Source organism: Ochlerotatus camptorhynchus, unplaced genomic scaffold (genome assembly GCF_037179485.1).
Source record: "Ochlerotatus camptorhynchus isolate MF236.1 unplaced genomic scaffold, CSIRO-AGI_Acam_v1.1 ptg000717l, whole genome shotgun sequence".
Taxonomy (NCBI): Eukaryota; Metazoa; Arthropoda; class Insecta; order Diptera; family Culicidae; genus Ochlerotatus; species Ochlerotatus camptorhynchus.
Window position 1 is genome coordinate 1 of NW_027041192.1, and position 26,355 is coordinate 26,355.

The following is a 26,355-nucleotide window of genomic DNA, read 5'->3' on the forward strand; positions in this document are numbered from 1 at the left end:
CCGTAATGGTGCCCTTTATGTTGTGAAGACTAGTACTTCAAAAAGGGTAACTTTTGAGGCAAGACAGGGTGTCCTCAACAAGTTAAGGGAACAGGATGCACTAGATGTCCACAACAGGTACAGCACAACATCACATAGACGCCCTTATTCACACTAACTACTCAGGGGATAGAAGGTCAAGAAGAGCCACCGCCGCCAACTAAAGCTTGAACCGGGTACCTGGGACTCCCACGATATACCCGCGGCAATGGTCAGCAGACGATGCCCTGTGCGTATTTAGTATGCGTCATCTAAACCATAATTTGCATCACCACAAATACACTTGTCAACCATCTTCAACTGGAACGTACTCACCAAATCACTTCACCCGGGAGCGCATTCCCGATGCTCCCACGCGTATTTTTCTCTCCACTCCAACCACACGACAACCAAATATCACTTTTCTTCACTTTTCTTTTTCAAGACACTCCGTGCACAAAAGCAATGCACATCGCAAAACCCTAACAATAGATCAGCGCCGTGCTCAACACCGCGTAAATAAACAGAAATTAAAATTTTCACTCGCGATGCCACACATTTTTGGTCCGGGAGAAACAATCAAACCACGCAGCGCCAAATCTTCTGATGCTTGCAATTTTGCAAACATCAGAGGCAATTCTAGAGGTCTAAGAAGTCAAAACTAGAGGCCATATTTGGTCAACTTGAGCCTTAGAGATATTACTGTTTGATGTCAGAGGCCCAATGGACGCAGTCTAGAGGCCAAATCAAATCTACTGTAGTAAAACAGTACTGATACCAGTGTACTTCAGAGACCTTCAAAGATCTTATCAGTCATTTCCGGAAGCCGTATGGCTTCAGCTCGAACACCTTATGGCTAAGTCCAGGAGCTTTTTTCTTTCTTTTTTATTTACTTTATTTAAGTGCTTTTTAGTCCAAGAGCGTTATGAGTCATTTGTAGAAGAAATTTAGCTTTTTCAAACCAATTTTGGTGGACTTGTGGATCAGTTCCAGATGTCTCTTGGAAACACGTCTGAAACCTTATGGATTAAATTTAGATAGGGAAGATTGTACACACTTAATCCTCTGTTTTAATTTTGGATAATGCTCAGCGGAAATATCAAAACGTGATGTGGTTTTTGCATGGGCATACAGGGAAACTTCTTTTAAAATATCTCATTTGAGTGCAAAACATTCGATTGGTGGTTCGGTGTCGTAAAATACAGTTCACCATTGTCAGTAATCTATAATAGAACAAGCTCCCACCTCTACGTGCTGATTTTTTTTATAAATACTCCAAAGCCTCCAAAGATACACAGTAATGACCCGATTTTGTCAGTCCCCATGCACTTTTTCAGTGGTCTTATTGCACCAAAGTATACCTCAAACATCTATCCTGCAGATGAATGAGAAAGGTTATGTGAAATTATTGAAAGATAAAAGTCTGATGCGCGGAGGGGCTGAACAAATCGGGTCATTACTGTATATTACTGTATATACTGTATAAAGATCATGATCTCCTTCTGATGACAGGCATTTTATAGGGAGAGTGGACACAAAGACCTTGCTAATAAAACTTTATAAATACTCTCGAGCCTCCATCATGATACATATATACTTTCCTAAAAGACCGTATTTATGAAAATTTCCAAGAAAGCATTTTTTTACAGTGTGTTTAAGGATATGATTTTTTGCATGTGATTTATTTCAAACGTGTAATGTTTACAGGAAAAGTGAAAATTTCACTTGAAAGACTAACTGTTTGACAGTTTGTCTCTGAAGATAAATATTCGAATAGGCTTGTAAAACAAAACTGATTTGGCACGGTGATAGATAAACTTATAGAACCATGAAGTGAAATTCATCGTTAATACTATGTCGTGCAACTTTTGGTGAATCATTTGCTTGTTATTGCTTCAAATATGCATAAGAAATTTTCATATTGCGTCGAATAAGACTTTGCTCCGGCTCATAAGGAGCAGATGATACAAGAATGGTGCGCAAAAACGCTAGAAACACAAAAAATACAGTAATTCTAAAATCCTACAATTAGTCAAACATTTAAATAGAGTCCATTGGATGTTCTTCGCAGGGGTAAGGGTCATCAGAAATTATTCTTAAGACCTACAACTGATCAGAAATTCAATTGAAGTAGGATCTTCCAGAAGAGGTTATCCGAAATTTTTTTGAAGATCTTCAACTGATTAGAAATTTAAATGTACTAATTTCATCACTAGCAAAGAATGGCCAGCATCTTCAGCGGATCTTAACCTACTTGATTCTTCGTTTGGGGCTATTTGCTACAAAATGTAGGAAGCACGAAGGAGTTTACTATGGACCGATTCAAGCGACGTTTGCTTGAATCCGTGACGGAGCTCCCCGCAGTTGCGTAAAGTTATTATAGCTATTATTATATTTTATTATGTTTGTATAGCGTAAAATGTCGTAGCTTTCTAACGTAAAATAAATGATCATCATTTTTGTTTCAGACGCCATTACGATTAGCAGTGAAGTTTTCGTGCTACGATTTATGAAAAGATGTACAGAACGCAATTTTGAAATCAAGGTTCAAATGGCCGAATTTTAGCACAAATGTGAATTGCAAGTTTCATGCAAATCGGAGATGATCGGTAAAAAAATATTTTTGTTATTTGGGCTGGAACTGCTCTAATTCCCTGATCGCCAATTAAAACTTAGCGCATTAGCGATTCAGCTGAATTTTTAAACTAATAGCGAACATGTTAGCTTCGCTTAATTTTAGTATGCTTATACTATCTATACTATAAATATTATCGATATTTTTTTAGTCCACTGAACATTTGCTAAGTGAAAGATCTAAAACTGAAATGTCTTTTAACTCAAAGTTCTCTAACTGAGACAATTTTTACAGTTAAAGAATACTTATAGAAATTCGTAGACGAGGATAGGCGTGGTAAATTGACGTTTATTTAGTTTTTTGGATAACGACATTTTCTTTTCATCATAAATTGGTGCACCAAGTAGCGACTATCGAGCTCAAATTTAACGACTACAGTATTGAGTGAGATGTCTAAATTTGTGGTAAGTTCTTGGCCATTGTATGAGAGTAGTACCTCCTCCGTCCGTAGTTTCAGTTAAAGAAATAAATTTTAAATGCATTTGACAGTTAGTTTGCTTGTCAAGTGTATTTCGTTAGATGACAAATGAAAAGTATACATGTACCAGTTACCAAGTCATAGTATTTATTTGAGTCTTTGTAGGTTACTTTTCGATTGCAAGTTTCACTGTAAAAGTTAGTGATAAGCAGGTATCACGGCTAACTTCCATTTGGCGAATTATTGAGCGTTTAGCTAGCTAACTTTTACACCCGGTTGGGTGTAGAGCTTATGATCAAAAATCAATTTTAAAAAGTTTTACAATGCCTATACTGCCGTTATACGCATAACTGTCCCATGTTCTATGCAATCCTTATGCACCGTGGGACTCTTATGCGTATAACGGCAGTATATTCCTGGAAAATGTTTCTTCAAATTTTCCGAGCTAAATTTCAGCCTGACGATAATAGGTCGAAACCGTCATTTGCCCTATTTTGATGCTTGACTATATTTTACCTTTCACTAATGAATATTTCAGGATGGTATTTCTTACCGATTTTGAGTTATGACCGAGAAATTAACGGCGGTTCACGGTTCCGATGGTCTTAGGAGATGTCCATAAACTAAGAAGGTAGGGGGCGATCCCGGTGTAGTGGTTAACATCTATACCTACCACGCCATTCATAGTCACGAGTTAAAATCTCATCACCGGACAAGTCACAAATGATCCAAGAGTGCTAAACAAGCAAAAAAAAAGTAAAGGGTTGTGTCCTAGACACGACCGCAGTATGACGTAGAACCACACAAAATTGATGTTTTTCATGCATTTTTGACTATTTGCTTTATCTTAAAATCTTCAAGTATTTCAATGTTTCGGTTATGGTTGACTCAAAACAATTTACACATTTTTCTTGACAAATATCCATGTGAAATTCCACATGATTTTCATTTGAGAATCCACTCAGAAGCACATGAAATTTACACGCAAATGAATAGTATGTGTGGTCACGCATGGTTTTTATATGTACATATTTTAAGTATGTGGCCGACACATAGATATTGATTTGTTGATCACGTTGCAACAACTCATGTGTGGGACACATAAAAACAATATTTGAAATTTTGTTAGTGTTCTATGTTGGTTCAAGTATTTTTCCTGGAATGTAATAAATTATGAAAGTTCAAATGTATGGTCCTAAACAAGCCAAACATATTTTGGTGTAGACACTGGTAACTATTTGAATTTCCATTATATGCAATTAAGTTTTAAAATCAACTCTTTTAATTTTATTTGTGGCCCTTAAAAGGGCCGTTTGATGTTGTGGTTCCGAAAGAACCGTTGGGTGATGTTGATATTCGTCCCTTCTAGGATGGTATGTTTAAAATTTATTTCCCGGAAAAAAGGGATCGTCAAAGTCTGTCTCGCTTTCGGGTTATTTTTTGTTGTGGGGGGGGGGGGGGGGGGTTAGGAGAGGTATTTGAGGGAGGGGGGGGGGGGGTGTTTAGGAGAGGTATTTGAGGGGGGGGGTGTTTAGGAGTGGTATTTGAGGGGGGAGGGGTAGGAAGGGCTTGATGGTGGAGAGAAGTGTAGGAGAGGTTTGATGGTGGGGGGGTAGGAGAGGTTGTTAAAAGGGGCGAGCGGTTGTTGAGGGGGGGGGGGGTAGGAGAGGTTGTTGAGGGGGGGGGGGCCGAGAGATTGTTGTGAAGGGCGGAGGGGGTTTACATTATTGCTTTTCCTCATTGTGGTCACGTCGTGATCCACCTTAAGCCGCTGATTTGGTCCTGCTTGCTGCAGGACCAAGCGCCACGCCGTCCGAAACGTTAATGAGCAGTGGCAGTTAGTTAGTTAGTTTAAATGATCTTTATTTCAGTTTAACTTGGACGATTACCATATAAATTTTTTTACTAAGTGATTTAATTGCTTTCTTCATCTTTAGGTATGGGCAAACTTCAAAATTTGTTTTACAGAATTAGTCCTAGACTTAGTACACGGTCGACCACCTTGGTGGGATTGGTTTGTTTTGTTTTTAGAATTTGAAGAGAAACTACTTAATACTACTATTGACAGCTTAAAACTAACCTACTCTACTATATACACTTAACCTACTATGTACAAATTGCTTATTAAAGCATGTTCAGAAAGATTGCATTTTTGAATAAATTTGGTTGTCATATCATCAATTTTGGAATCTACTTTGGGAATTTCTGCCTCTTGATGGAGGTCTGCTATTCTTGTGTCGAATGGACGATCTAGGATCATCCTCAACACTCTATTCTGTGCAACCTGGATTTTGTTCCTGTGGGTCTGAGCGCACGATTCCCACACCGGGGCGGCATAGAAGATCGCGGGGGCTATGATTTGTTTGTAAACAGCCAGTTTGTTTTGCCTTGAGAGGCGGGATCTGCGGCAAATGAGCGGATACAAACACCTAACCAAGGCGGAGCACTTAACTAGGGTTTTCTCTATGTGCGAGCGGAACAGGAGCTTCTCATCGAACAACATCCCGAGATAAGTAATATCAGTGGACCACTCGACCCTTGTACCATCCATTATTACGGTACAGGAGGGAGACGGTTTAAGTTTTGGTGATTGTCTGTGAAGGAACATGATCGCTTGGGTTTTCGAGGCGTTGATTTTGATTTTCCACGTGGTGGCATAATCAGTAAAGGTGTCAAGGCATCGTTGGAGCTTGTTCGTAATTTCACGAGGCATCCTACTCTTGACGGCTATCGCGGTGTCATCTGCGAACAGAAAGAACACGCAACCGTCTCCTAGAGGAGGGATGTCCGACGTGTAGATGCTGTAAAGCAGTGGTCCCAGCAGACTCCCTTGCGGAACACCTGCTGGGATCGGAAATTGTCCCGAAAGGGAACTATTCAACGACACCCTGAACGACCTTTGCTGGAGATAGTTACGGGTGATTTTCACAAGGTATGGTGGAAAGTTGGAGTTACAAAGCTTGTATATAAGTCCGTCGTGCCAGACATTATCAAACGCCTTTTCGACGTCTAACAAGGCCATGGCTGTGGACTTGGATACAGCTTTGTTACTTCGGATGTTATTCATCACCCGCACTAGCTGATGATTGGTGGAATGCCCCTTGCGGAACCCGAACTGTTCCGGAAGAAGAATGTCATGTTCCTCCACAAACTTGTTTAGTCGGCTGAGGATCAATTTTTCGAACAGCTTGCTCAGCGCTGAGAGCAGGCTAATCGGTCTGTAGCTTGACGGTAGTGAAGGGTCTTTCCCAGGTTTGCGGATCGGGATGATTTTTGCCACCTTCCAGATGCTTGGAAAGTAGTGCAGCTCCAAGCATCTGTTGAGGATGGCAGCCAGCAGCGAGTGGACCCTCGGGCTGAGATTTTTCAACGCTAGGTTGAATATTCCGTCAAACCCGGGAGCCTTCATGTTTTTACTATATTTCAGCGCTGAGCAAATTTGTTCCTCTATAATCCGTTCTTCTGGAGGTACGGCACAAGGGGAGGTATCTAACGTCTGGACGCACTGCACAACCTGGTTCTCGAGTGGACTTGGGATTGTAGAGCCAAGCAAATGCGACTGGGCAATGTGCTCCCCAATTGCATTGGCCTTCTCTTCGTTGGTGATAAGCCGTTCGTCATTGACTCTAAGTGGTGGAATGGGCTTGGGGTGAGACTTCAGCACCTTGGCAACCTTCCAGAATGGCCTGGAACGGTCGTCCAGGTTCTGAACGAGCCGCCCGAAACTCTCGTTCCGGATTGAGATCATTCTGGAAGCGATCTGCCGATTCAGATCGACCATTTCGCATTTACACTGCAGATCCCCAGTCCGCTGAAACTGGCGTCTACGAACATTTCTGAGCCGAATCAAGAGTTTGGTGTGGGAATCAATTGCTTGAAACTTACCCCTCACAGGAACTCGTCGAACGCACTCTTCGTCAGCCATGGATATGGCTTGATGGAGACCCTCCAGGGCCCGGTCGATGTCCTCCACTGTGTCGAGCGGTGGGTTGTCGTCGATGTGGCGGTCGACCACGCGTCGAAACTGGACCCAGTTGACTCGATGGTAGTCCTTCCGCTGGCACGGTGCAGGGGCCACGTTGTAGCCCAGCTCGGTCAGCACCGGTTGGTGGTCCGAACTCAGGTCGTTGACGGCAACCGGCTTGGCTAATCTGGTGTTTGCCAAGAACAGGTCCAGCGTCGATGGGTTGCCCGTCGGTGATGTGAAGGTTGGTTCGTCCGGAAACCAGACGGAATAGAGACCATGCTGGGAATGGTCGAATAGCAGGCGGCCGTTCTGGTTCTGCTGGTAGTTCCGCCAGGCCTCGTGCCGGGCGTTCAGGTCCCCTCCGATTACGAAGCGGGCATTGGTGCGGGTTATGATAGCAAGGTCGTTCTTGAACTGCTGTGCTGTACCATTGCTAACGGTACATTGCCGGGGGCAGTAGACAACGATGAACCGGACGTTTCCGGTCGATGTTTCCACCTCAACGCCGACGGCCTCGATGATGGAAGTGCGGTAGTGGGGTAGGGTGCAGTACTTGATGCCTTTCTTGATGATGACCGCGACACCGCCCCCCCTGGAGCTGGTGCGATCAAGCCGGACAATGCTGTGGTCGGGCAGCCAGAAGCTGTCACCGGTCTAGAGGTGGGTCTCGGTGAGAAGGCCCACGTCGATGTCGTGCTTGCGGAGGAAGTCTGCAAGCTCAATGTTTTTCGCCCCTACGGAGCGAGCGTTCCAGTTGGCAATCTTTATGGGTTCACGGTCCATAATTAGCGACGAAGGAGATGATAGCTTGGAGCTGTTGTGTTCTTGTTGCGCAGGTGCGCTTGATGATGATGGCCTGGGCCAACAGTGTGACGATCTCATCCGTTGACAGTGGAGAATCGTCTGTAGCTTCACCGGTTGTACCGGCCAATCCCGGAGCAGGGGGATCCGTCGATGGCCCGGAGGCTTGACCGGGTACTGCAGCGGCAGCCAACTGGGCAGCAGCCAACTGTTGGTTGAGCGGGAGCGGCGGCAACACTGGAATTGGCCGTGATTGGACCGGTGATAACGGAGGAAAGTTCTGCGCGTTGTTTTCTGGAACCTTCTTGCGACCGGGCTGGCTGTTGGACGAGGCCTTCTTCCGGATCTCGGCGTATTCGGCCCGCTTCGGACAGGCCTTACTCGTGGCCTTGTGGGCGGCACCGCAGTTGGCGCATGTGGGAGTGGCTTCCTCGATGCTGTCGCAGTTGTCGATCTTGTGGTTTTTGCCGCATTTGATGCAGCGGCTGGCCATGCGGCAATTCCTGGTGCCGTGCCCGAACAATAGGCAGTTCGAGCACTGAGTGACGCCACGGTGGGTCGGCTTATACCGCTCCCACTTCACTACGATGTGGAACAATGTGCGTGTCGTCTGGAGATCCTTCACGGTTGTGGAGTTCTTCTCCAGATGGACCAGGTAGAGCTGGTCACGATACTTGATGGCCTTGCTGCGGGTCATCTTGTGAACTTCGACCGGCTTGAGGCCGTTCGCCTTAATCGCGTCCATTAAGGTGGTGGTGTCCATGTCGTGGAGCCCGCGCAGCACCACTTTCAGCGGCTTGGTGGCCTCGATGTCGTGGGAGAAGTACTCCAGCTTCATCCTGTCCAAGAGGGCCTGAACTGCGTTGAAGTGTTTTTCGGCCGGGACCATCAGTTTGTAGCCTTCCGTGCACCGTTGAATGGTGCAGCGAAGGCCCTGCTTAATGTAGAAATCCAGCTGCTCCCATAGCCCGGGAGGGAAGCCCTTCACATAGAAGGGTGGCAACTTAACTTTTTTCGGCACCGTCTCAGGGTCCGACTGCGGCTGGGCTCCGTTCTGCAGGGCCGAGAACGGATTGTTGCTCAGCAGCTTTTTTGCTGCTGATGCGGTGGCGCTGCTGTCTTCAGGTCTGGGTCGTTTAGTTCCGGGAGGCCCCGGCTGCGGGTCCGCAACGCCTGTCGGGATGGGCAATGGGGTTTTCTTCTGCTTCTTCTGGGCTGGCTCGGTGGTCGCGCCGTCTCCTGGGAGAGTCTGTTTTCCCGGTAAACCGGCACTCGCGTTACCGCGCGATTTCTTACCCATGGCTGGGTCAGCGAGAGCGTCACTACACAACGCGGAGCTAATTCGACTTGCGAACGAACGAACGAAACTAGAGAGAATTCAAATCGACTGAACTGCTCAACAGTCTGGCAGCGAATGTTAAATGCAGGATACAGAATGATGAGCAGTGGCATGAGAACAGCGCTGATTTATATCTTTTCAGGTTCAAGCAGAATGATGTGCAACCAAGTGGTATTCGTTTATGATGACTGGGTTTGGGAAAAAGGCTTATTTCATGAAATCATTGATAAAATTATCATTTGTACATTTTCAAAAGTTTAATTACAGAAAAATTGGAAAAATATTTATTTAAACAGGTTCGTAATGTAATATCCTATCGATTGGCGTATTTGGATTTTAATTTCATCTATAAATGACAAAGTTACAAGCGTTCAAAACCTAACACTCCTTCACCACACATATTTTTTGACTTGCACCCCAGTATAGTCGATAAAGACGTAGTTCTACGTCAAAAATCTACGTGACGGTTGTGGAACGATTTAAAATCACAGTGATTCATACATTGAATGTTATTTTATACGTAGGGTAGGGTTTAATTTTGTAGGTATACACCCATATTATGTATTCCATTCGAAGTAGATTTCCCATGTCTTGTATTCAGGGGAATAGAAAATATAGGTGATAGTGAGTGAAAACGGTTAAAGCCTTGTGTGTCTAGTTTAGGGGCCTATGAATTAACTTCTTTCATTAACGTGGCCGACCGACGAAGTGCATCGACTCGCCAAAACGGAATTACTTGACAGCTTAATCGAATGTTCACCGTGAACTTTTTAGACATCCTGTCAGATGTCAGCTAATTGTCTAATTGAACTCGTAACTCCCCTCATCTGTGATATTAAGTTTTAGTCTATTAAAGGAGTTTTTAGAGATTTTTATTCATTTTTTCCCTTCCAAGACACCACTTTCGTACACACCATAGCCTGGAAATGCTTTCGGCAACGTGGGGCTTTAGGTAGTGATAAACGTCGCTAGAACTATCGCAGACTATTGGCAAATCAAAGTTGGCTCTCGTGGATAATAGAAGAACTATGAAAGTGATGATGGTTTCAAAATTTTCCACGGGGAAGTATACGAGTGCAATTTTAAAATGCTTTTATTTTGTGAATGGAGCATTTTATTTAAATCTGGTTGGTGCTACGTTAGTAGAAAACTTCAGGACTACTCAATAGACATATAATACAGAAAACATAATTTCTTTTCAGATTTTTAGGTGTAAACATAGACTTCCGCTTTTCTACCACTGTAGCAGTAACCAGATTTAAATAAAATGCTCCATTTTCAAAATAAAAGCATTTTAAGATTGTACTCGTATACTTCCCCGTGGAAAATTTTGAAACCATCATCACTTTCATAGTTCTTCTATTCTCCACGAGTGCCAACTTTGATTTGCCAATAAGCACGACGAAGACGAGAACTACCGCAGTGACGCGCACTCTTTTGCCTGTGGATTTGAGGAAATAAGGGTAAGAGGGGCTTACTGAACAGGTGGGGCATAATGAACTTCCCACCCTCCAGTCATAAACCTCTAATTATTCGAAACAATTTAATTGGTAGTAGGGTCAATATCATCATTGCAATGATGCATGACCAATTTATTTGTTTCGAACCATAATAAATCCAAGGTTAAAGCACAGGAAGCTCACTATGCCCCACCTGTTCACTATGCCCCTCCTTACCCTACCTCAAATCCATTCATCCATCAATGTAAAGGAGTGTGAGTTCAATTAGTATTGTCGCATTAATGGCCCTTCGCTCAATTTAAATTCCTGTTCAATTTTCACACTGCTGTACTCTAGCGGAACTATCAATCTATTCTCTTCAGAGCTTTCTCTAACTAATAAATTATCGCATTAATGCTTCATGATGTTATAATAATAATATTTCCTCCCAACTCTGAAAATCGTTAACTTCACGTATGAATTAACAACACGCTTTGATTGAATTAAAATGTATTTTATGTTTGTGTTATATACTATTTGACTAACGTTTTCCATGCATCCGATGCAGATGAGTGGTAAAATATATCTTCCGATGGAGTTTAGTAGTAAATCGCTCCAATTTTCATGTAATATTGGATTAATCTGTAAGTGATCCACTAAGGGGTCCGATTCCGGGTCATTAGGCTGAATTTCAAAAATGATTTCTTAACACTTGTGAAGAATATTTATTGGTCTGAAAAGAGAATAACACTAGTTTACAAAACAACATAAAAAGTGTGAACTTTAGTGGTTGACCAACGTTTCTAATGCAAAATCCTACGCTGAATTCAATGCCGTTGTCAGAAAAAATTAAAGTAGAGCCATTTTTGAGATATACAAACATTTTGATTTTTTGAATTTGGACAAAAGTACGATTACTAAAATGTCAATATCTTTGGAACTAGTGCACCAATTTTAAATCTTTTTTTATGAAAGTGAAGCTAAATAAATTTGCTATCGTTCACTTGAATATTATGTCTTAAATAAAAATTTAATTTTGAAGTCATTTTAAAATTTACAGCATTTTTTTTATTTTTCCTGCGAATTTTCCATAAAAATCTTGTTTTAATCAACATTTTTAATGGGATAAAAAGATTCAAAAAATCATTCTATAATTTATTCATAAAGTCCATTAAAAACTGGAGAAAATGAGTGGGAAATTGTCGAAGTTATGAAATTTTTTGTAAAATCATGGAAATTGAATGTTCCAAGATTGGCCGTTGTCCCGCTCCTAGGTTCATGCACCACTTCCAGTAAGCCTTTCTGCGGACGTGTACGCATACGGTGTATTTAACTAACACTACCAGCTGTCACGCAAAATTAAATGGGATATTTTCAACAATATAATTTACGCTAGTGTTTGTGAGACCGCTCGGCGAGAACCTAACGCAACCAACTCAATTTGACAGCTTTCTTTCTTTAACATTGCTTAACGATGTATACGACAAAACGTGAATTCAAGTGTAAAAATGATCCTCAAAAGTTTTGTTACGCGTGTGGCAACTATATATTTACAAAATCGGTCAATTTCACTGCTTCGTTGCAAACTGCATACAGGCTTTATTTTAAAATTGATCCTGGAATAACTTTCATATAAACAATTTATGTACAGCATGGTAGTGCTTTGTTCTTTCCTGATCGACATTATCTTACTTCATCTATTTTTGATAAGTGTTAATGTCTTACTTACTAACTCACTTATTTGTTATCTGTCAGTCGCTATTTGTCCTTTGACATGCCCACCATATGGCGTCGACCGTTTTGTCATGCAACGGATTGTTATTTCTGCTTGACAAAAGTTAAGCAACAAGGACGTCACAAAACAGTTGAGTATCCACAAGTGGCTTCTATGACAAAACCTGTTCCACATTCAAGTTCGGTCCCGTATCCTGTTTATCCAAAGCGGAAACGAGCGCCCTCTGTTGAATCGACCGTTACAAAAAGTGAGGAGGAATTCAAGGAGGAATGCGAGGAAGACTTCGAGGTGCAATTGGAAAGAAACCCAAAACTGTTTACACAATCCGAATTTAATGATTTGGTGCGAGATCTCGACTTATCGAAGGAGAAATCCGAATTGCTGGCATCACGCTTGAAAGAACACAACATGCTGAGCAAGGAGGTCAAAATTTCTTGTCACAGGAATCGTCACAAGAAATTTGACAAATATTATTCTACAAAGGACAAGGCATGTTTTTGCCATGACGTAAACGGCTTGTTTGAAGAGTTTGGTGAGCCATATGATCCAGCTGAATGGTGTTTATTCATCGATAGCAGCAGATAGAGCTTGAAAGCCGTTTTACTGCATCAAGGGAATGAGAAACCTTCTATTCCATTAGCTCATGCCGTTAATATGAAGGAAACGTATGAATCAATGGCTCTATTGCTCAATTTGATAAATTACAATCAACACATTTGGAAAATTTGTTCCGATCTTAAAGTGGTTGCCATGTTGACTGGATTGCAACAGGGATACACAAAATATATGTGTTTTTTTGTGTAAATGGGACAGTCGAGCTCGTAAGGAACGCTACATCCGAAAAGATTGGCCAAAACGGGATAATTTCACAATTGGTAAAGACAACGTTAAAAATGATCCTCTTGTGGTAAAAGAACGCATAATACTTCCACCACTACATATAAAACTTGGGCTATTCAAAAATTTCGTCAAAGCGTTGCAAAAAGAAGGGCCGGCATTCCAGTACTTGAAATCAGTATTTCCAAATTTATCTGACGCAAAGATAAAGGAAGGTGTATTTGTTGGCCCACAGATCAAAAAACTGCTCAATGATTCCGCATTCAGTACAGTTTTGACACCAGATAAGGAAGAAGCGTTGTCGATATCAAAGTAGAGAGCAGTAGAGGTTTAAATTTACTTCGGGCACTTTCTTCACAGATCACTCAATCTTCTGTTTAGTTCAGTTCATTTATTAAATTTTACTTCGTTTCACTTCATTCACTTTATTTGCAGTTCAATTCATTTTACTTTTAGTTCAAACTAAGACAATCCACTTTTATTTTACTTAATTTCACTTAATTTCAATATTTTACAAACTATGGACTTGGTTCACTTTGGTTCTTCACAATCGGTTTCGTCCTCGTTGTCGTAGTCGAGAAAAAGAGAGTTTTTCCCATGCGGGATGGTCCTTTTATACAACGGGGCTATTCATCGGCGGCGGAAAAAGGAAGTAAACAAACGACAACACTATGCTGCATGAGTTACTCTGCTCCGTTGGGACGACAGCGGGGATGACATCTTGTTGGGACGACAACTCGTAGAAACTCGACGAACGAGGGATCTTTATTAAGGGTGATGATCATTTTCGACAACTAGGCGGCGCTAGTATATTCGTACGCGAACATCCTGGCCCCTTCAGAAATCACTATTTCTGATGGCATGTTGTTGTTGTTGCTCCCGTGCTGGTGATGATTGACGTTGGCGGATGACGTTTACTCTTCCTCGATGTTTACTCTCGTCAGGCGATAGAAGATGATCCAGTCCGGCAGCGAATTGATATTATGGAAAATAGAAGACCCGGCAGAGGGGTTTTACGGATATAATTTGTTGGACAGGGGCTTACCTTGTCCCTAATTAATTAGGGCCTTGTATTTTTATAATTTCAGGTGACTCCGGATGGAAACCAGTGCAACATCGGTGACGGAATTGGTTGAAACGATGACTTATTGTTGGTGTTTTGATTCTGCTTCTGGACGAATGGTTTGTTTTGATGATTTCTCGTTGGATGATGGAATCGGCAGTAAGCAAATCTTGCTAACGGGGCGAGTGTAGGTGCCGTGGGCGGTGCGGAGAGTGACCACCCGTGTGTTTCCGTCTGCTCCAGGATGTAATTCTACGATCCTCGCTGTTGGCCAGGCCATAGGCGGAGTTTTTTCGTCCATAAGGAGGACTAGTTGACCCTTCTCCAATACGATTGGCGGATTGCACCACTTCGTTCTCGGTTGCAAGGTGGCTAAGTACTCCAAGTGCCACCTCTTCCAGATGATTTGGAGGTTCTTCTGGATTTGCTGCCACTTGGCTAATCTATTGCTTGGGATTTCGGAGACATCAACGTCTGGAACAGATTTGAGCGCAGACCCGATCAAAAAGTGTCCAGGAGTAAGCACGTCATAATCTGTCGGATCGTCGCTCAGAGGGATAATCGGGCGTGAGTTTAAGCAGCATTCTATCTGCGACAACAGCGTCTCCATGTCGTCGTGAGCGAGTGTGCTAGTGCCAAGAACCCGCACAAAATGCTTCTGCGCGGATTGGAATGCTGCCTCCCACAGACCACCAAAGTGTGATGCCTTGGGAGGGTTGAAGCGCCATCGGATGCCGTGGGATGCACATTCGTCTGCGATAGCTCTATGGTGTTCCTTGCTTTGGATCATTTTGCGTAGCTCGTTAGCTGCACCGATGAAATTCCGCCCGTTATCAGAGTAGATTTCGTTGCAAAGTCCTCGTCGTGCTACGAAACGTCTGAGAGCCTGCAAGAACTTGGCGGTAGTCAAATCGGCAACCAGTTCCAAATGTACCACCCGAGTCGAGAAACAAACAAACACCGCGACGTAAGCCTTTCTGGGAGCGGCGCGACGGTGTGGGGGTTGGAGTGAAATTGGACCCCAGTAATCGATGCCAGTGATGGAAAATGGTCTGCTTGCTGTAACTCGTGAGGCTGGTAGCTCTGACATAAACTGCTGCAGCAGTTTTGGACGGGCTCTTACACAGGTGACGCAATTGTGGACGATAGTTTTTGCCAGGTTTCTGACCATTGTGATCCAGTATCGCAGGCGGAGGATATTGACCAGAAGCTGAGGGGCGGCGTGCAGATGCTTTTCATGCAGCGAACGAAGTAGAAGAGTGGACAAACCGTGCTTTGCTGGCAGGATAATTTGGTGCTTACTATCGAAAGGTTGAGGGGCTTGATTTAGGCGGCCGCCGATTCTCATTAGTTGATCGCTGGCGATAAAGGGTTGAAACCAACGGAGTTTGGATTTGAGCGAAACTGGTTGTAATTTTTGTAGAGTTTTCCATTCTTCGTTGTAGGACTGTTGCTGGACCAATCGGATGACGGTAGTTTCGGCTTCTCCAAGTTCTTCTGAGCTGAGGAAGGGATGTGTTGTTTGTGCAGACGGCTTGCAGTTCCGTATAAACCGGCGACAATATGCGACGATGCGTAGAAGACGGAAGTAGTTCGAAAACTTGCTCACTAGTACATCGACGAACGAAGGCTCGGTGGTTATTGCAGTCGCTGCCAGTGGTAGTTTGCGTGCTTCGGGAAGCGCAATTTCGTTTGTAATGTTGCTCATCAGCTGGTTGGGCCATGAAGAGGGTTCGAGATGCAGCCATGGTGGTCCGCGCCACCACAGGTCGTTGTGCAGGATGGTTTCCGCCTCTGTTCCTCGGGAAATGCAGTCCGCTGGGTTGAGTTGACCAACGACATGATTCCAAGCACAGTGCTGAGTAGCTTGTTGTATTTTTGAGACGCGGTTGGCGACGAATGTGACCCAAGTTGTAGGTGGTGCTTTCAGCCAGCTGAGTACGATTGTTGAGTCCACCCAAAAGTAGACTTCGCCGGTGTGGTTCAGTGATGCTCTGACCTTCTGGAACAGTTCTGTTGCGAGCAGGGCTCCGCACAACTCCAAGCGGGGGATGCTTTGCTGCTTAAGGGGTGCAACTCTAGATCGTGCTGTTAGTAGTGCGACCTTTATGGTGCCGGAAGAGTTTGCTGAACGAATATAACAGCATGCACCATATGCATTCTTTGAAGCGTCTGAAAAGAAATGCAGTTGGATCGACGTCGGTGTAGAACAGATGACCCATCGCTCGATTCGCAGGTCATTAAGCCGAGGTAGTTGTTCACAGTACGCCAGCCAACGCTCCTTGATCGCTGCTGGTAATTCCTCGTCCCAGCCCCAGGCTTCACCGTTGTTGGTTTTCAGCGTCCACAGCTCTTGCATAAAGAGTTTTGCCGATGTTACCACAGGTCCGACTAATCCAATCGGATCGAAAAGTCGTGCAATTTTAGAGAGAACTGTTCGTTTGGTGATGGTAGCTTCTACAGGGTCGGGGGAGAGACAAATACGATAGCGGAGGCAATCGGTAGAGGGTTCCCAATGCAGTCCCAGCGTCTTTATGCATTGGTCACGATCGAAATCTACAGATGGTTGTAGTGCTCGATTATCGGAAGAGACATCATGGAGAACTGCAGGAATGTTGGAGGCCCATTTGCGTAGGGTAAATCCTCCCTTGGAAAGAAGAGTGTCGAGCTGTTCTCGAAGTTCTATGGCTTCTTCTTCGCTGTCTGCTCCGGAGAAAAGGTCGTCTACATAGAAATCCTTTCGCAGTACTTCAGCAGCTCGGGGAAAGTTGTCTTGCTCGTCGTCGGCCAACTGTTGTAGAACTCTTGTGGCCAGAAAAGGTGCGCATGCTGTCCCATAGGTTACCGTTTTCAATTCGTACGTGTCCAAGGGTAAGTCGGGAGAAATTTGCCATACAATGCGCAGCAACGGGGTGTCGCGTTCATCAACCAGAATCTGACGAAACATCTGCTTTGCATCAGCAACCAACATGATGCGGCGGGTTCTCGATCGCATAATGATGGACCTCATTTCCTCCTGGACGATGGGTCCCACCATGAGTGCATCGTTTAGCGAACGTCCTTGGCTAGTTTTACACGACGCATCAAAAACGACGCGTACTTTGGTGGTCGTACTTTCCTCTCGGACAACGGCGTGGTGCGGAAGATGGTAGCAAGGTTTGGGAGGTGTTTCGTAGTCGTCGACCTTTTGCATGTGTCCCAAGGCGTGGTATTCATTCATGAAGTCGACGTACTGTATACGAAGTTGTGGATCGGTTCCCATTCGCTGTTGTATCATACGAAATCTTCGTACGGCAGTGCGACGGTTGTCGCCTAGTGAAGTTAAGACGTCAGGTTTCACCGGTAGGCGAACGATGTATCGACCTTGCTGATTTCGAGAAACGGTTTGCTGGAAGTGTGCTTCACATGCGGCTTCCTCGACAGAATAAGATGGTGACGAGGTGTCTTCTTCGATTGTCCAAAAACGTTCCATTATCTGAGACAGATCGGCGATGGAGGCAACGTTTACGACGAGTGGTCTTTTCGGTTGTGGACTGGAGGCTTTTCCAGAAACCACCCAACCGAGCGTGGAATTGATGAGAGGTGGAAGTGCATCGCCAATTCGAATTCGACCCGAGACATGGAAGATGTCGTAGAAGACCTCTGCGCCTAGTACTAAATCGATTGATTTGCGGCTGTGGAAAGATGGGTCAGCAAGCTGGATTCCGGGTGGAATGCTCCAAGTAGAAGCATCGACGGAGGTGGATGGTAAGTCCATAGTCAAACGTGGAAGAACCAAGCATTCAACGGTGGTGGAGTAGTTACAGACTCTTGATCGGATGTGGGAGGGAACTGTAAACTTAGCGTTGACCGTCGATTCGACGATACCAGAGATCGGAACGGAAACCCTTTTTCGTTGGACTGTGACGGTTTGGAGGAATCGCTCTGAAACAAAACAACATTCGCTTCCCGAGTCTAGAAGAGCTCTCACTGCATGCTCCCTTCCATTATCATCGACGAAGAGGACGACAGCGGTAGCGAGGAGGACAGTGGTTTGTTTACATTCGGTTGCGGCGTAGTTAGGTAGCTCGGTGACGGTCACAGAGGCTGATGTTCGTGGCTGTTCCTCCGTAGTGTGAGTTGTTGTTGTTTTCGATGTTGTAGGATGATGGTTCTCGCCTGTTGACGTTTCTTCATGGCAAAGTTGAGTGTGATGACGGTTTCTGCATTTTCGACAGGAACTGGACGACGGGCATTCTCGTACCAAGTGACCCTTGCGTAGACAGTTTCTACAGAGCTGCAGTCGACGGATTTCTTTTTCCTTGTCCTCGATGGCCAAATTCGAGAACGTGGGGCACATATAGAGTGGGTGATGTTCGGAGCAAATAGAGCATTTTCGATCGGTGCTGACGTGGCTGATGGTGTGACATGCCGCCGGGCGTTGGGTGAACTTCTTCGGCTGACTGTACGACGATGACGACGGCGGAGTTTCTACGCCTTTTCCGTGAAGCGTTTGGAGGACGGATACTCTCCTCTGAATGAAGCTGGTGAGGTCCTTGAATGAGACATCGTCCTTTGCTGATGAAAATTCCTCCCAATCGCGACGAGTTGTGGCATCGAGACGAACGCTGAGCATACGAATGAGAATAAGATCCCAGAATTCCGTTTTCTCTCCTAACTGCTGAAGCACCTTCACGTTGGACTCGAATCTCTCTACGAGCGCATGTAAGTCTGCCGCTGACTCACGTTTGAGGGTGGAAAACTCGAACAAAGCGTTGAGATACGACTGCTTCAATCGGGGTTTGTTCTGGAAATGCTCCTCAAGCAAATTCCAGGCTACGGAGTAGTTCGCTGCAGTAATAGGGATCGTCTGTACAAGTTTGAGGGCGTCGCCAGAGAGGGAAGAACGCAGGTAATAAAATTTTTGAATGTTCGAGAGTTCCGCTGAAGAGTGAACCAAGGACATGTACAGGTCGTGAAAATTCATCCAATAATCCAAATTTCCACTGAAGACAGGCAGTTTGATATCCGGTAGACGCACATGGGATGACGTAGGACCTTGGAAGTTCGAATGAGAAGTCGAAGCGGTGGGTGTCGGGGAAGGAGGTGTCAGTTTATTGACGGACAGGAGGAAACCCTTAACCTTATAGTACGACGATTCGTAGCTGGCTCGATCCTTCAGAAGTTGTTCGATGCCGGCCTCGTCGATAGTTTCCAGCTCAGACTGGACGGCGCAGAAATCAGTCCACAGCTTCGTAAGGCTCTCCAAGCGTACTGGGACTTCTAAGGAATGTTGTTCGTCGACATATTTATCCACAAAAGTTTTAGTAAGCATGAAGGACGTCTGCAGGCTCTTCATGCGAAGCTTGAGCGTTTTCAAGCGGCGATCCGTGGACATGGCGACGGGGAATAGTACGGGGTTTGATCTGTGGAATCGAAAGCACCGCGGAGCACAAACGGGACAGGGTGTAAAGAAGTGGAAATATAATTACCTCCTCGAGGCAGTCTATGTGCCTTGTATTAAATGTTTCAGCAGCAACTCGAAGGTTCTTGGGACTTCCAGGCGTGGCCAGGCAGTAGCTCCAAAGATGGTGGTTTCACGGGCGTGAAAGATTCCAGATGACCGGAGTTCGTCGGCCGATCCGGCTCGAAGGACCAGATGTCGATATCAAAGTAGAGAGCAGTAGAGGTTTCAATTTACTTCGGGCACTTTCTTCACAGATCACTCAATCTTCTGTTTAGTTCAGTTCATTTATTAAATTTTACTTCGTTTCACTTCATTCACTTTATTTGCAGTTCAATTCATTTTACTTTTAGTTCAAACTAAGACAATCCACTTTTATTTTACTTAATTTCACTTAATTTCAATATTTTACAAACTATGGACTTGGTTCACTTTGGTTCTTCACAATCGGTTTCGTCCTCGTTGTCGTAGTCGAGAAAAAGAGAGTTTTTCCCATGCGGGATGGTCCTTTTATACAACGGGGCTATTCATCGGCGGCGGAAAAAGGAAGTAAACAAACGACAACACTATGCTGCATGAGTTACTCTGCTCCGTTGGGACGACAGCGGGGATGACATCTTGTTGGGACGACAACTCGTAGAAACTCGATGAACGAGGGATCTTTATTAAGGGTGATGATCATTTTCGACAACTAGGCGGCGCTAGTATATTCGTACGCGAACAAGCGTGGAAATCGTTCCAGCGTGTTGTCACAACCTTTTTAGGAAATTTCAGAAGCCCAGATTATGAGGAAGCCGTCGATGAATTGCTCAAAAATTATGAGAAAATAGGTATAAATCAAAAATATTTTGTTTGTTACATATAATTAATTTCAAATCCTTTTATTTCACTGAACACAGGTGTGAATATGTCTTTGAAGATACATTTCCTACATTCTCACATGGATTTTTTCCCGGAAAATCTTGGTGACGAGAGTGATGAGCACGGCGAACGTTTTCACCAACAAATGAAGATGATGGAACGTCGTTACCAAGGGTTTTGGGATAAAGCAATGATGGGTGACTATTGTTGGTTTCTGATTCGAGAAACAAGTTCAAAACATCGAAGACAAAGTCATTCGATTCTCAATCATTTTTAATAAAACCTAAATAAATTTCTTTTGTATCAACTCGGTTTTAAATCCTGATATGCCTTAATCAAATTGATATGTAGAGAAAAGAATCTCCCATGAAAACTTTACATGCGATTTGGATGCTTATAACGACACCTAGAAACGGAATTCTAAAGCTGTTGTATTTCAGCAACATTTTTAAGTGTTTTACAAAAATGCTCATAACTTCGACAATTTCCAACCGATTTCATCCATTAAAGGCTCATTTTCTCCGGTTTTGAATGGAATTTAAGAATAAATTATGGAATGATTTTTTGAATCTTTTTATCCCATTAAAAATGTTGATTAAAACAAGATTTTTATGGAAAATTCGCAGGAAAAATAAAAAAAAAATGCTGTAAATTTTTAAATGACTTCAAAATTAAATTTTTAATTAAGACATAATATTCTAGTGAACGATAGCAAATTTATTTGCCTTCTTTTTCATAAAAAAAGATTTAAAATTAGTGCACTAGTTCCAAAGATATTGACATTTTAGTAATCGTACTTTCGTCCAAAATTCAAAAAATCAAAATTTTTGTATATCTCGAAAATGGCTCTACTTTAATTTTTCTGACCACGGCATTGAATTCAGCGTAGGATTTTGCATTGGAAATGATCATCACCTTACCGAGTTCAAAAATGCTGTAAACTAGTGTAATCAGCAAATAATAGAAGGATGAATAAGGCTGTTCCATATTAGACTCAATGCGCCGATAACACTAGTTTACTAATAAAGGAAAAAAAATGAACTAGAATCTTTGACCAATGATTCTTATGTAAAATCGTGCGCTAAATCCAAAAATGTAGTAAAAAAATCGCAGTAGGATATTTTTCAAGATACAGGTGAAAAATGAAAATTCACTTTCAAAAATCGTAAGAAATTTTTCGTTCGATCAATTGAACATCAACTGTCAGTGAGATTAGTGGTATTGTTGCTAATTAATAGTTTGTTTATTATTTTTTTTTATATTTTGCATTTTTCCAAGAAAAAAAAATGCGATAAACATAAGCTTGAAATACAAGGAAAAAGAAGATCCCCTTTTAATGTCATGCATTTTTTTAGGGAGAGTTGATATAGGGACTTTTCTTATAAAACTTCATGACACTTGAGCCTCTATATATATACAAATTCCTAAAAGTAAGTTTTTCTGAAAGTTTGCAAAAAATTAATAATTGGGGGAGATTTGATCACCTTTTTTATTATATATCTTCGGTATTGTATTTTGCATTTCTAACTGGACTCCTCAAAAGTGCGGATTATCTAATAAAAGTGCGCTCTTACGTTGTATCGTCTTGGTGCCTTCTGCGTACTTATTCGTTATGAGCCAAGGAATAAGTGCGCGGAAGACATCAAAACGATCCAACGTAAAAGTACACTTTTCGTCGCACCTATAATGTACGCAAACATACATTTTACAAGCATCCGAGGATCGATTTTGTCAAAATTTTTGGGATAAAGTCTCTCCAAACATATCAGACATATCTCAGGATTCAGTGGAAACATAAGCTCTGCTCTCAAAAATATAAATCTTCAGCAAACTGACGAAAAAGTCACCATAATATAACCTTCCACAAACTTTGTGGCAACTTACCTTGAAAGAAATCTTTTCTATATTCCGTGAAAACAGGGGGAGTGGTCAAGTATCCCTAGGGATCAAGTGTGTCCAGTTTCCCCTGCTTACACAAATACAGGAATCCCCCGATGGTGCAGTCCATACACCAGCTGCCATCAACAAATTGAGCTTATTTCAAATGTATGACTAGTTTATCGTTGACACTAATCACATACCAAAAATCAGCTCAATCGGTTGGAAAACAGCCGGAAAATAGCGGTGGATGGGAACACCCACCGCGCTCTTCAGGGGATTAGTGTATAATCAGTTTTGATTTGTTGGGGAATAGTTTTGAACCCTGCTTATTAAATGATCAGGTTTGGGATGCTTACATCTGCACCAGATTTGCTCCCATACGAAAGGAGTGTTTTTGGCTAAATTTTCTGGCAAATGTTATCTATTAGACCTACATAGGACATGTTCGGGGCGTTGCTATTTGATTCAAATCACGTCTTACCAGATGATGCCAACGAGTGTCGTCATGTTAACGAAGGATAAACAATTTGCTTTATTTACTCGATTCAAGTTTTCCTTCTTGCATCTTTGGAATCCATTTCCCAGACCGGCGGGAGGAACTTCCTTGAAGTCTTCGGAATTTACACTACACTTTTGCTTTATCCACCCAACCAAGCAGAAATTTGTTCGAAAATCCTCTCCAACGTGAACGGATATTTCTTGTGTACAAACCCGTAAATGAATCACGCTGTTATCGCTGTTATCCCACACGCCATGTTGTGTACCCTTCCTCTTCTTGTCTTGTCTCCGTCAGGAAAAAAAATGTCTCAGTACCAGTTTGTTGCTACATCCATGCTGCAATAGCTCTGTAATCTATAGTAAGGTGGCGGAGGAAGTAGAACTAGATGCAGATCTTCATGCATGGTATGTTCTCATTTCAAACGACCATGTGACGATAGGATTAAAATAAATCCAATAGAGGATGTAAAAATACAGAGCGTACTTAAACAAATTGAATTCTTCTGAATTTAAAGTCGATTCTTTCGGCGTAAAGATCTTTCCTGTTAAAATAGTAAGTGATACATTCTGCATGTAAATCAAACAAATTTTAAGATGAATTGGATATAGCATGATACATTCGAATTTAAATTTTTCTTTAAACGAAATATACACACTAAAGAAAACGAATGATTTTCGAGTTGCCGATAACAGAATAGCTGGTTAACACGCAGTTCAAATGAAAAGGTTCACAGCAAAAAAATAATGTTGATATCACGTCAAAGTGGATGCACTACAATCATGTCGAAAATATGGTGTAATATTACTTGCTAAAAAGGACAAAATTATCATTAATACAATGCATGAACTGACATTACGCTGCTTTTACTGCATTTGTTTATTTATGTGGTTATAAAAATTACATGAAATTTTCGACATGATTGTAGTGCATCCACTTTGATGTGATATCAAAATTATTTTTTTGCTGTGTTGCCGAAGAAAAAGTGGCTGCCGACAATAGTCACACTCACCTGAGTAGTTTGGAGCGCTTTCAAACAGTTTTGAACAATTATGTCCATTGAAATGGATAGAGAAGCAAGCAGCAGATAAATGTAAACAAACGAACACGCCATATGTGTGCGTGACGCTGAGAAAATGCTAATAGAAGTGTGGAGTTACCCTAGGCTTGCTACGAAAGTTATTGAATCCGCAGATCTTCTGGAACTAGGTTATCTTATATACCTTACCATTTAAGATAAGGTCTGCTTAACCATTGTTCATACATTGAAGTCGTGTACATTCCATTCGGTCCATGGCTCCATATCGCTGAGGCTCCGCAGATCGTTTTCCACCTGGTCGATCCATCTGGCGCAGTGGTCTTCCTCCAGGACCTCTTCGTTTAGTTCCAGATAGGTCGTTTTCGAGCACCATTTTCACTGTCGCCCGACATTGTTTCGACGTGCCCAACCCCCCGTAGTCGCCTGATTTTCACGGTGTGAACGATGGGTGGTTCTCCCAGCAGCTGATGCAATTCGCGGTTCATTCGCCTCCTCCACCTTGAAAACACTTAATATAGGATTAGCTGTGTTATCAGTGTTTTGTGGATAGTAAACTTGCGGCGGCAAACTTTATTCCATCGGGAGCCTAAACCAAAGCGTCTTTCGGAGTCCAAAGTAAGCATGATTCCCAACCATGAATCTTTGAATTTATCCGCTGGTGTTATCATCAGTGTCGCACGCCTTTTGAAGATATTACATACGGAAAGTAGCAATTATAGAGAAATAATAATAGACAACTTATAATTAAAATTTTCTTTCTATTTTCAGTATTTTCAGAGTCCGGTTTCCTTAGACGTTCCTCCCGTTGGGTCCGTATTGGTGAAAGCTTGGTAGGTAATTGTTTGGCCGTCTCTAGTGAGGTCTGTGGAGTACAATTTCATTGGACCCTTTTTCTAGAAAAGTTCCTCCCGGAGGGTCTAGATTAGTGAAAACTTGGTAGGTAATTGTTTTATATGTTATGCTTTCAGGTTTTAATTTATTTTAATTAAAGCTTGGGAATAATGGTGTTACATTTCGTTCATATTGTTTAACTGTCTTGAGTAATTGTTATATTTGATTTTGATTTTTGATTTTGCGAGACAGATCTTATGAAGGCCATATCTCATGTCTCAAGGCCACATCCCAGAACGTGAGTGGATCATGGTGATCACGTCAAACTATAATGTCTAAAATGAACAACATGCCCCACACAACCCCTAGAACGGTTCCCATACACTCTCCATGCTGAATCGTGAGTCTCCCCTTTTCCCATATAATTGCATGCAAAATAATAACCCAATGCAGGTCAATTGACTATGCCTAAATGAATTAGTTACAATGATAATATACTAATTGAATAAAATGTATATTTACCTGTAAATAATGATCAAGATTGGTGAAAAGTAAAGGAAGTTGATTTAACCATCACAGAGTTTGACAATATGATGGTATATTATTATGATACTACCCGTGCAGGTGAAAATAATTTATGAATACCAAATTCAGGTATGATAATAGCATACCTTGCAACCTGAATATGGTATTGACGAGTCTGACATAAGAGGTAAAATACCGAAAAATAACACATAAGAAAAGCTCTACGAATAACGAACTAATAAATAATTTAGTTATTATAATAACTGACGGATAACAGACGCTTTTTTATGCCTTTATGTCTTCTAATACCAATCCAATAACTCTTTTAGGTCTTATTGTCTAAAAACTGAAGATCACGTTTTGTTATTTTGGTATTTATTTGATATTTTATAAAATATTTCGATAACTGAATAATATCAAAGTAAGACTTTATACCACAAGCATACCAACATAAGGTATCATACCACATTAAGATATTTATATGTTATCGGTTAGTTACCGGTTCCTGCTCTTAAAAAATAAAAATAAACCTGTTTAAAATACTGAATTGCCAAGGCAGGAACAATGTAAAAACACTTAGATATATACCATTACAATTAAGGCTGGTAAGTTACTGTAGTAACTGGAGCACCTAGGTTAAAATTAAATGTAATTTATTTTGAATTTGGAACAAGTAAAAAGTTAAAAAAAAACCGGGCAATTAGATGAATCCTGGGAAAGAATCATCCTCGTCATTAGAGAAATCTCTGCAATCCGGGATGTTCAGTTGATCATCGCTACTTGAATAACTGAGAGTATCTTCCGAGTTTTCGTATTCTGATTCCACCATTTCAGTGAAAAATGTTGTCTTGGCTGTTTTAAACTCGCTTCAGTTATTAGCCACTACATCGTGCCTTGCGCTGGTTTTCCAATTTTCTTCTTCTCCGGGATCCCATACATAAGGGCTTTCCTGATAATCTGTTATGATGGTTTTGTTTTTATGAAAATAAAATGATGTTCTATCCCTCAATCAGGGCTATATGTTGAT

General features: G+C 42.3%; 1 protein-coding gene across 1 annotated transcript; it reads right to left on the reverse strand.

Annotated features, from left to right (window-relative positions):
• Positions 1 to 14,334: 14,334 nt before the first annotated feature.
• On the reverse strand, positions 14,335 to 19,629 carry LOC135714779 (uncharacterized). The gene has a single exon (XM_065238149.1). The coding sequence runs from the start codon at positions 19,627 to 19,629 to the stop codon at positions 14,335 to 14,337; it is 5,295 nt and encodes a 1,764-aa protein (XP_065094221.1).
• Between the last annotated feature and the right edge of the window lie 6,726 nt (positions 19,630 to 26,355).

Coding starts and splice junctions, on each gene's coding strand:
- LOC135714779 (XM_065238149.1), bottom strand. CDS start 19,629: ATGTCCACGGATCGCCGCTTGAAAACGCTCAAGCTTCGCATGAAGAGC.